Source organism: Carya illinoinensis, chromosome 3, assembly GCF_018687715.1.
Source record: "Carya illinoinensis cultivar Pawnee chromosome 3, C.illinoinensisPawnee_v1, whole genome shotgun sequence".
NCBI lineage: Eukaryota > Viridiplantae > Streptophyta > Magnoliopsida > Fagales > Juglandaceae > Carya > Carya illinoinensis.
Window position 1 is genome coordinate 19,116,184 of NC_056754.1, and position 12,488 is coordinate 19,128,671.

The 12,488-nt window shown below is 34.6% G+C and overlaps 1 protein-coding gene across 1 annotated transcript; it reads right to left on the reverse strand.

The window, feature by feature from the left end:
- Positions 1-1,138: 1,138 nt before the first annotated feature.
- LOC122303649 (ABC transporter G family member 1-like) lies at positions 1,139-5,889 on the reverse strand. Its single transcript, XM_043115518.1, has 8 exons — positions 5,309-5,889; positions 3,634-3,713; positions 3,051-3,515; positions 2,815-2,901; positions 2,601-2,726; positions 2,283-2,474; positions 2,037-2,123; positions 1,139-1,941 (listed from the first exon to the last, which is right to left on the reverse strand). Exons 1-8 carry the CDS (start codon positions 5,784-5,786, stop codon positions 1,315-1,317), a joined length of 2,142 nt encoding a protein of 713 aa, XP_042971452.1. The 5' UTR covers positions 5,787-5,889; the 3' UTR covers positions 1,139-1,314.
- Between the last annotated feature and the right edge of the window lie 6,599 nt (positions 5,890-12,488).

Genomic DNA, 12,488 nt, shown 5'->3' on the forward strand with positions numbered 1-12,488 from the left:
GGCTTTGGTTGGAAATGTGTTCAAGGATACTAAGGAGCTTATGAGTTGTTTCCAAGTTTGTGAAATTAGATATGCTATGAGAAATTGTAAAGAAGTAGCACATAAGCTTGCAAGGCATGCATGGCATATTAGTGATATTAGCCTATGGTGGGGTTCTTTTCCTGATGTAATTGCTCTAGTCCTAGGGGCGGAGAGACAAATATAATGCTAATATCCTTTTAATAAAAGGTTTTCCATCAAAAAAGGAAAAAAAAATCTTGGGGCTTCAAAAATTTTAACTAATTTCCATTAAAAAGGATTTATATAAGTCCAAAAAATATCTTAATAATATAACTTCGTATATATGATCGCATGTAATATTGAAAGAATACAAAAACCGAAATAACAATAAAACTCAAATTAAACCAAAGAAAATAAAAGGTGAAAATTCTGATTTCTTACAAAACATTGTTTTATAGCAAACCAACAGTTTCATTTTGTCAACGTGTAAAGAAGTTTGAAGATTTCTTCTGGGATGGAAAGTTAAAAGTTGGTAGAGGGAAAACAAATTAGGAAAGGAAACTAAAAAGAAAATGGAAGTGTGAACAACTTCAAACGGAAGATAGATAAATAAATTAATGAAAATGTTGTACAATAGTTATTCATCATCGTTTAAGGTTGCTCAGATAATCTATACAAGTATATATAAACGTTGGAGAAAATCACTTCAAATAATCTTTCATTCTTAAGGCTCGATAACAAATGACTCTACCAGGGGGAAAATTAAAATGTTTAGCGTGCCCTAGCTAGGCTCATCAATCCCGGAAATTTTATCCCATTGCAACTAGTTTTTAACACTTTGTGTCGATTATTTTTGCCACTAAAAGGCATAAAATCGCCGCAAATATAAAAGCATGGACACTACCGTGTTTAAATTGTGCATCGATGTTAAAAGGCGGCAACGATTTTATTTTCACTGCAAAATCTTACTTATTGCGGTGATTTTCTGTATAGAAAATTTAAAATTGCTTAAAAGGCTTTTTCTCTTGTAGTGAATTATACTACTTCATGAAGACAAATTAAATTATATGGCAACTCGATGGAAAGGGCCATTTCTCTACCAAGTAAGCCTACCTCACAATTAAACACTTCGGCCAACTTTCAAGACAGTACCGGTCCTTGATTTCTCTACAAGCCAATGGAACAAGCTGTGTCCTCAAATATCCAAGAACGTAATTTAGAAACATCATTCTTATATATATATATATATATATTATACGTACATACATACATATATATAGATGCAGATGGGTTGTCTACGATCTATTCTGACTATTAGGGAGGTGCAGCTGCAAGAGCTTTAATAAGTGGCTTAACCTTTTCTATGCTCTTTATAATTCCCCAAAACATAAGCCTATATAGAACCACCATTCCTAGCAAAATAACAATATCAATCCACTTGGAGTAGCCCATCTCTACCTGCCAGGTACTTCGCAAGATTTCTTCACCAGTGATCGTTGGTGGCCCTCCTGCTTGGTTATTAGGGAAAGTTAATCCTTCAAACTCATTCTTGTAGAATCCTTGGTTTGCATACTTGTGGAATGCAATGTAAAACATTGGATATCTCCAGAAAGGCTTCGGAAGATCATCAGGCAGCCGGAAGAAACCTCCATTCAACATCATCACGCCCTGTATTCCAGCACCAGTAATGATTCCCATCAAAAAATCTGGCACTATACTCGCAACCATCATCATCAAGCTTTCCACCAACATCATGCACACGAAGAGTAGCAATACGAAGTAGGCAAAGTGTTCGAAGCTCTTTTGAAGGCCAACAAGGTAATAAGCTATTGCTCCTGGAACTATGGAGATGAGAAGCAAGTAAGGAATGGAAGAAAATGTGTTTCCCATCACAAAAGCCCCAACACCATAGTGCCCGTTCAATCTTTCACGCCCAAAGATCTGCCATTTGGAAAGATTCAGGGTCGAAGTAAATCCAAATATTGCTACGTACATAACATAATTATGTTGTATATGAACAAGATATGATAACTCACCTTCATGTCCTCTACAAATGAAGGAAATCCACCGATTGCCATAAAAGTCAGAAAGGCCGCAACAAACATCAACATTGAACCTCTAGCCTAGAAATTTTCAAGTAGTCATGTCTAGTGAGATGAGGATGTGCCAAACCATCATTTTCTAATAATCATGAATTAACTTCAAGGTTTCTGATGATTCATAACACATGAGATGTATAGCTAGGGCATTATTCCAGCTAGATATATATTTTCACCAATTACCTGTATTGAGCCATAGTTGGAGCCAATGTCATGGAAGATAGTCCCGACACATAAACACAATGCAATGTAGATTGCAAGGCGAAGCCAATAATAGCCTAGATCACGATACATGTTCACAAACGATCTCCTTGTCAGAACTTGACACTGGGTAATGAAGCTTGCTTGGCTTCCCTTCTCCAGAGTTCCTCCTTTCTACGAACAAAGAAGCTACCTCATCATCAAATCTTTCTATTCCATCTTCTTCTTTATATTTTTTGTTGAAAAGAAAATTTTTGAACAGTTGGAATCATCATTAATAAATATGATCAAATTGTTTACCTGTTGGCATATTTTAGATACCAGCTGTTGAATTTGATGGTGAGTCTCGGATGATTTATATGAGTTGACAAGAATATTAATAGCTTCCTCGGTGCTTGTTGTGGTACGAGATCCTTGTTCGATGTCCTGTATTTGTGATAAGTATAACCAATGTTTCCTCCCTGAAGATTAGTTTCAAGAAGGGGATGATAACAAGCTAGAAAATAATGCTTACCGAATCAAAGTCCTTGTTGATAGTCCTAAGGTAGTGATCAGATGGGTTTCTCAGAGTTGGGCATGGGAAGCCATTTGAAGCGAAAAACTACATAAAAATTCAAGCATATGTACAATTCGTAAAATTATTCAGAAACTTTGTTCAGTGCTGAAGAGGTTCTATTTCTGCAGATGAATTCCATAAGATAAATATTGGCCATTTTGAGTTTACATATACTTTTTAAGGAAATATCGTACCTTTTCCGCCATTGAAGCGGGGCCAAAATAGACTGTCATTCCTGTAGAAAGGAGGCAGAGATTGCTAAAAAGCTCAAAAACTTCACTGCTAGGTTGATGGATTGATGCAACAACAGTCGTTCCATCTTGACGAGCTATCTTGACGATGCGGCTCATGACATGAAATGATGCTGCGCTGTCAAGCCCACTTGTTGGCTCGTCAAGGAAAAGGAGCTTCGGGCGGGTCAAAATCTCAATGCAAATGCTAACCCTCCTCATTTGCCCCCCACTTAGACCTTTTACAGTCGAGCCTCCAATTCTCGTGTCAATGGAGCCTTGCAATCCCATCTCCCTTATAGTCATCTCAGCCCTTTCTTTCTTCTCGAATCTCGACATTGAATCTGGCAGTTGAAGCTGTGCAGAGTAGTACACAGCTTCCCGTACTGTTAGCGTTGTCATTAAGGTGTCATCTTGGGTTACGTAGGCCTAAAGTCATGAAAAATAAGAAAAACCCTTGTCACAAAATTAATTAAAGGCCTAAACTCGACGTTGATATGCATTACAAATTTACACGCAACTTTTTTGTTTCTATTTTCATACGTACCGAAGTTCCGAAAGCAAGTGTTTCTTTGAGTCCGTTTATCAAGATCTCCCCAGTCTGCTGCGTATTTGAGCTTAACCTCCCTGCAATAATTAATTGCCTCTCATCAGTACCTCCCATATCTCAGTCAATGGATCGAATATAATATTTGTTGAAGTACTTCAGTTTTTCCCGTCTTCCATCGTATTCGGAGGGAAAAAAAACAAACTATTGATAAGGATATAATATATATCCTTATCAAGAAAGAGAGGGAGAGGATGAACCAAAATCAAAATGAATTCATATTTGTAAAGGTTTTATCTAAAAATTAGGATTTAAAGTGAAAATATATATGTACCTCAATCTTTGAAATGCTATTAAATATTCAATAAAATTAGCTCATCTATCGTTAATTTTAAAACCTCTAATATTTGGACATTGATGGCCGGGAAGGACCCATGTTAAGGTTAGGTTTGGATGCAAAAAATATTTTATCTAATCTAATTATTATAATTAATTTTTTCAAATTCTTATACAAAATATAAAAAATAATTTAACTTTTTTAAATCTTAAAACAATAATAATATTAAAAAATAATATTTTAACAATATTTTATTCAATTTTCAATTTTCTTCTCAACTCACTATTTTCATGTTCTCTGTGTGGATGGCAAAATCGGTCAATGAACAAAACGTACACATAGGGCTACAAATGAACAAAGTAGCTTGTGAATAGCAAGAACTCGGCTTGTATATACTTAGTTTATTTAATAAATGAGATGTTTGTGAACAATAATATAGATTTGAATATTAAACGAGCAAAATTAGTATAAATTTGGCTCAATTCAGTTTAGACTCATGAAAAAAACTCGTATAAGTTTAACTTGACTCGTTTGTGCTCGTTTGAAAACTCGTATCATGTTATATATATATATATATATATATATATATATATGTGTGTGTGTGTTATATATTACATATTAGTTATATTTTATATACAATATCCATGCATGTTCTTTGTGTGGATGGAAAAATTAGTAGATGCACGAAACATATACGAGTGACCTTGAACAGCAGCCACGAATAAAGTTAACAAATTATGGGAATAGTAAATTAAAGAGCTTTGCTACGCATCATATTCACACCCCATATTTTTATTTATTTATTTTAATTTTTTTAGGTTTTATTTTTTTAAAACTAATTAAATTCTTCTATTTATCATCTATATATTACACATTTGGTAAGAGAAACAAATTAAAAATAATAAAAAATATAATGTGTGATGTGTGGAAATGATGAATATTTTTTTTTTTAAATTTAATGAACTTTTATCCATAGTAAAAAAACTGTAATTGAACAGGAATGTGATATACCCACCATTTTTTAATTATTTTAAAATTTATTTTAAATTAGTTAATGTATATATTGTTATGTCACCCTCTTAAAAATAATTTTAATTTTATCCAGACTAGCATTCATTAAGATGTTGTTTGGATAGAGAGATGTGATGAGATAATTTTAGTTGATGAAAGTCGTTAAATAAAATATTATTAGAAATTATTTTTCAACATTATTATTGAATTGAGATTTGAAAAAATTGAATTATTTATTATATTTTATGTATAAATTTAAAAAAAAATCACAATAATAAAATGAAATGAATTGAAAATATTTTTCGATCTAAACTCCTCTAATTTTACCTGCCAAAGAGTCCAAAAGAGTTGATTTTCCTGAGCCAGAAGGACCCATGATAGCCAATACTTTGCCCGGTTCCGCGTACCCAGTTAGACCTTGGACTATCGGCCGGCGCCCATTTTTGCCATTGGGCACCGTCACCCACAGATTCTTCCATGTCAAGAAAATATTTCCCTCCCTCTTTGCAATGTAATTCTGATCTTGCTCTGTCCCCGAAGACACAACTTCGGAACCAAACTTAAATGACGTTTCATGACCATCCAAACGTACTGTAGAACCAAAAGTACCGAGGCCAGCAACGCTAAATGGGAACGTTTCTTCCACGTCTGGGCGACGGCCGCTATCTTCTTCTACAGAATCTATGCTCTGTATCTCTAAGTCGCCAACATTTTCGTTAGCAACTTCGGAAGCTCTCAGGGGTGAGCTTGCTCGACTTGACTTTGGCGTCCATCTAGGGACATCTTTCGAAGAAGAGTAATCCATGATATTCTTTGTTGCTGCAGGGAAAGTGAATTTCAGAGAAAGAGAGAGAGAGAGAGCCGGCCGTCGAAGAATGGAGTAAAATTTATCTGAATTCGTGTAGTGGCTTCCGCTTCCAGTAGTACTTATATTTAAAGAAGAACAAGCTAGTCATGGTGAAAACTAAAAGTCAATTACGTAACAAATTAGATAAATTGAAAGACAAAATTTGAATGAATTAACCTAATTAATTAATTAGCTAGGTAATCAACCCATGAGGGCAGCCGCCGAAGTTGGCCGAGCTTCGGAAGACGGATGACGCGTGATTGACCGTGATGACTTTACCAGCAACGTCAGTTTGTATTAGTGAAACATCGAGCTAGCTAGTTACTAGTTTCCATAGCTATGGCATGCATGCATGGGATTGTGCGAGCAAGCTAACTAGCGTTTGTTCCCAGGATATTAACGGTCCCGCGTGCGGTTCAACCCCAGCGGATCATAGCGCGCGCCTGTCTTCCCCTTAATAGGATTAATTTATAGAGTACAGCTTGGGTGCCGACCGACCAGCATGCCTCTGGTTTGAAGGAAAATTTTGGATATAAGCAATTCTGCATACCAAAAAGTCTATTTATCTAATATGATTAGTTAAAAAATTAGATTTCAATAAAAATAATATCAATTTAAATTTTGAATATAAAGACAACATTATTGATAAACAGATCAGTATGCGAATTCTCTTGTATGTAACAAAACTCTTAGTTAAAATCCTTTTTTTAAGTATTTTTAAAAGATAAAAAAGAATTACCAATACATTAAGAATAATGCTACTTTGTCTTTTTATTTTGTTTCCTCATTTTGACTGCTTATATATTTAAATTTATTTAGAAAAAATTTCTTATACTTATTGATTAAGGAATTAACTATTAGTGTATTTGTATTTTTTTATATTTATTTAAATATTTTTTAAAATATTTAAAAATGTAAAAAATATAAATTAAAAAAATGTATTTTGCCTAAGGGGATACGCCCAACGGTCACTATTGGGCGACACCCTAATAAGATTCATACACTAATAATTACTTATTTAATTAGTAAATAAAAAAAATTAAATACATGAATGGTCAAAATATGGAGGCATATTAGTATTATTCTAATTTATATCCCTCAAATTAAAGACAAATCATCTTAGTATTGTGAATATATATATATATATATATATATATATATATGCACGTACACTTGCTGCAATATAATATTGCAACCTTCGACAGGCTGACCCTACATCATTTAAAAACATTTATATCTCCTCATCAGTACTCCGAAGTACCGTTAGTTTTTTAGCATTAATTTGTTATTCGATTTAATGCTTTATCATTTTTGTTCTCTTGCTCATGATGTTCCAATTTCCCATATCTAGAGTTACAATTTCTTTATAATTTGTCTACAATTTTAAAATAAAATAATATTTTTTGAAATATTTATTTTAGTTTTGATTTTGATTTAATGTGTTTGAATTAACAAAAAAAAAAGATACTATTTTATTGATAAGTTGTAAATAAAATGTAAATAAGTTGTAAGTACTCTATCAATATCGCTCATCCAGATTATAGACATTGCTTTCTTGTAACGATTCTTTCAACTTCTAAATATGATGACCATCTGTATAACTAATTACATGTAATATTGCAGCGACTTCGTGATATTATTGTTCATGACATATTGCAGCATTACGTATGTAACAAGAGCATATATATAGATATTTTCTTAAATGGCGGCGGTGCTTTGTTATCTTTGATTAATATTAGGTCATGATATATATGTATATATATATATATATGGTTTCAGATTTGTATATATAAACAGCTTGTTCCGTGCGTTGGAATTATATATTGATAATATATATATATATATATATATATATATATATATATATGAGACTTCATGAAACTCATGCAGGTCTCTCTCCATGTGTTCCATTTATTACCACACTTTTCAACACATGATCGATCTAGAAGATTGTACCAATTAATTTTCTATGACAAAAAATCTCGTCAACTATAAGAAAATGATTTTTTTGCTCAACACGCGTTATATATTTTTTACAATAAATTTGAATAACGCAAAAAGTCATGATTTTACATTTCGGTAACTTGTTACATCAATCTAAGACAAAAACTCCGCAAAGGTTGAATATTTCAAGGTTAGAATTAGTATCACAATCTATTTAAGATAATCTTATCAAGTCTTGCGCTTTTCTATAATTAATTAAAGCACAGCCAGAAAATTTGGGGATTTAGAGCATTTACATTGGTGTAGCTAGATTTTTAGTCAAATTTTGAATAAAATGCCATTTTTTGTCTTTGGCCCTCGATCCCATCCAAAATTTTAATCCCATGCACGCCATTACAAGAAAAACGGATATTTATAGTCAATGTTTTGCAACTAAAAGACTATTTGTGACTCATTTTAGTTGAAAATAATTATTTCATTGAAAATAACTAATAGCAAATAAGCAGTTTTCTTATAGTGACATTGAATTAGGCAATATTGCACTTTCTAGACTTATAAAATATTATTATTATATATATATATATATATTTTTTTTATCTACTTCTATTAATTTCTCTAATTTTTGCCTTTAATTATGCGTTGGCAATCAGTGAATCAAAGCTATACCATATACACTAGAAAGATTACAAGAGAATAGCTTAGAGGAAAAAAAAAAAGGCTTAGAAAAAAGATTAGAAGAGAATAATTAATAATTCATGATTAAGCACGGCCGCTAGAAATATTTCACTATGTCAAATACGCACACGATGTATTTTATTTTGAAACAAACCACACAGGCTTTCATGAATTAATTAGCATAGTTTCAACAATTACAACATAACGTGCTTGGCATGATAATCCAAAAATTACTATCCATTAAAAAATCAATAGAGCAACTAGACTTCCATTACAAACCACAAGTACGTACTTTGAAATATTAGAGGCTAACATTTCAACCTGCAGATCACTAATTTCAATATTACAAAATGTCAAGTTTGGAAATAGATGCTGACTTCCATTACAAATTGATGACTAGACCAATCAGACTTTTATTCCAAAATCCATTACAAATCCTACATGCTTTCATTAATGAAATTTATCAAAATCTATTCCAAAATCACTAGAGATGAGCTACCAGCAAGTCCATTATAATCGATGCTGCCTCGTTACATTTGTAAGCCACCAATAACTCATAGATGATGCCTCATTATATTTGTAAGCCCATTACAATAGAGCAACCAAAAGTCAAAATAAGCCATAGTCAAACAGTACCATTACAATTGGAGGCCATACAAGTCAATCAAAATAAACTACAAGCAAGCAAACAATTATGTACGAGATAGATACCTATTCCTTTGCTCCTCAACAATTTCTATTTGAAGGTTATGGAAATACTCTTGCAATTGCATAGCATTTATGGAATCATTATCTAATATCATAATTTTCATATTAATCTCTCTCTTCTAAGATTTATTAAGTCATATCTATCTTTGTCCGCCTTGATTATTGCTTCTCTTCTCTCCAACATCATTGTTCTCCTATCATCGCTCATGTGGCTTAAGACTTCATTCAACACACTACATTATGATTCCTTGCCTTTTCATTTTTTCTTTCTTTCTTTTTCACCCTCTTGCCTGGAGGTCTCTAAGCATCGATAGACACATTTTCCCCAATATCTAACATCATCCCCTAATCCTATTGAGTTTAGAATAATTTCTGAACGTGACACATTTTCTTTTGTTCATATGACTTCATGTGCAATGTTGAAGTTCGTTTTTTGCACCTCTCGATACAATATTTTTGCCTAAATAGTCACTACAACAAATATGGCTTTTAGTGACAGATTATAAATAGTGACGGTTTCCAAACTGTGACTAAAACGTATTTACTGTGACGGTTTGTGAGAACTGTCACTAAATGTTGGGCAAGAATTTCAAAACGTTCGGACGTTTCACATAATATGTTCGCACGTCACAGTAACGTTCAAATGTTATGTATATTTACGTGCAAATGTAAAAAATTTAGCGCGAACGTTCGAATGTTTTAACTAATTACGTGCGAACGTTAATGTGATAAAGTTCCAACGTTATATGTTAAATTACATAAATTAACCATAATATATATTTTTTTAATAGTAAGGTTGAGTAACGTTATATTAAAAAAAATTAAGAGTAGAAATTAAGCTACACAATACATACATTAAATATTTGTGTCCATTACATATGTCGAAAATAAAAAATAAAATATGATAAATTTTTACAAATCACTTTCAGAACTGCTGGTTTACAAAAGATCGAAACTCCTCAGTCAATGTCTCGACCTTATTGTTTAGCACATCTACATGATGTGCAAGATGTGCGACAGCCTGATCTATATGTGCAATCTGTCTATCGATCTGTTGGTCTATATGCGCCTTCATATCTGTCATCATTGCATCAACCCAAGCAGGTCGCACATCCCCAGCAGATGTAACTCCCGGCTGCTGACTAGTACTCGCCGACGGGCGAGCAACATCGGCCCCAGACTCAGTTAGGGGAACAAGATCTGGCGTAGGACTAGACTGACGCCAAGCTGAGCCTATCCCCTGTCCAATGCTCCGGCGGTGTGTGGTTATGTCGATGAGGCTCATCTGGTTTATCACCATCTCCTTCGCCTGGAGTGGCACTCCCCGGGCTAGTAATAAGCGGCTGATGATGACTCCGTACGGGAGATTATTCGTGGTAACGATGCTGGCCTCGTAACGGATCCGCTTAAATATAACAAGGGGCAAGTCAATGGGCTCACCACGTGCCAAGCAAATCAGGAACTGTGCACGATCTCGACTGAATGGCTCTTATGTGCCATCGGGTCTACATTTGTTGCAACAAAAATGTGCAACATGCGAAAGAAAGGCAGCAGCTAATTCTGGCTGAAGGAGTTCGGCCTATCGAGCTTCGTGCGGTCCGTGCCAGTGAGGATGTAGAAATCCTAGTCCCGCTCATCGTCACCAACCTCAGCAGCAATAGGATCGCTCTCGGGTCGATCTTCTTCATGACTGGGCATAAACTCAACAGGGCCCGAAGATGAAGCAGAAGCGGCTGGATCGTCACCAACCTCAGCAGCAATATGCCCGGGGAAAATGCAGCTGCTATGTCACCAGCCTGAGTAGCTGCCGACTTAGGTAGTATACGCGGAATCTGGAGTAAGTCGACGAGAACATCCGCCGAGAACTAAAACTGTACACCGCGTACACTAAGAGTATGGGATAATGCATCGTTAGGCATGGTGGTCATCCCAATGTAAAACTCTCGAACCATTGTGGGGTAAATCTTTCCCCTCAATGTGCATATGGGGCCGTAGCCTCTGGTGATGAAGACGTCTCTCAGCGTCTTCTGCTCCCAGCTGAGCTCATCAAACTCATTAATGAGGATTTCTCGTTCCTCCATAACAGTTCGTGCCCCCATGAGTAATGTCCGGATTGCCTCCATCCCTCCCTCGCTTCCTTATCGTCATATACTGAGCCATATCCTGAAAATTAAAAATATATATATAAGTTATAATATTTAAAAAAATGATTAGAATCACATATACATACGTATTATGACATATATGGATTATACAGAAAATTAAAATATCATCGTTATAAATTTACATAATTTTGCCAGTAAAATTTTTAAATAATTTCACTTTTTCAATATCTAAAATAATAATAATAAAAAGAAACAATATAAAAATATTTTAATAGGAAACGTTCGAACGTTATTGAAAGTACGTTCGCACGTTAAAATTAAAACTGTCACATGCGAATTTACAAAGATGATACGTTCGGACGTTTTTATCGAACTTTTCATTCAAACGTTCGATAAAAATGTACGAATGAGTTCATTACGTCCGAACGTATTATATAAACGTTCGGACGTAATGAATTTGAACCGTCATACGTTCGGATGTTCTTACTAGCCGAAGAAGACCAACGGTTTACGTTCGAACGTTTTATCCAACGTTCTGTTAAAGCGTTGGATAAAAACGTTCACACTTAAAAATAATACGTTCGCACGTTACAATATAACGTGCAAATGTAAAGAATACTAAAGGTCACACGTTCGGACGTTGTGTCGTGACGTTCGAACGTTACGACACGGAATCGCTGAGTCGACTCAGCCATTACCGAAAGCTTCGAAATGCATGTTTCGAAGCCACAAACAACCAAAATAAGCATCTACTTAGAGAGGGGAATGTTTCTACGGTCCTATTTTATCAATTTACTGCGAATGGTGGTCAGAAATGCAAGTGTTATAACCAGCCTACGGTGGGTTTCGAATTTTTGAAACTAACCGATTAAAAGCAAGGAAATAGAAGAGGGAGAGGGCACATTACCTTTTAGTGACGGTTGCGGTGGCGGATGGCGACGGTTGCAGCGGCGTGCGTGGTGGAGAGGAAGAGAGAGTTTGAGTTTTCGTACAAGTTATGGCTTGGAAACCGTCGGGCCTGGCTTTATATACAGTTAACGTTCGAACGTTAATTAATTAACGTTCGGACGTTTCATCTATATGTGAACGTTATATAGATTACGTTCGGACTTAGAATCATACGTGCGAACGTATAACTTGTACGTTCGGACGTTATGTTAACATGCAAACATATAACGTATAAGTTCGGACGTTAATCAGAACGTCCGAACGTTTTAATTATAACATT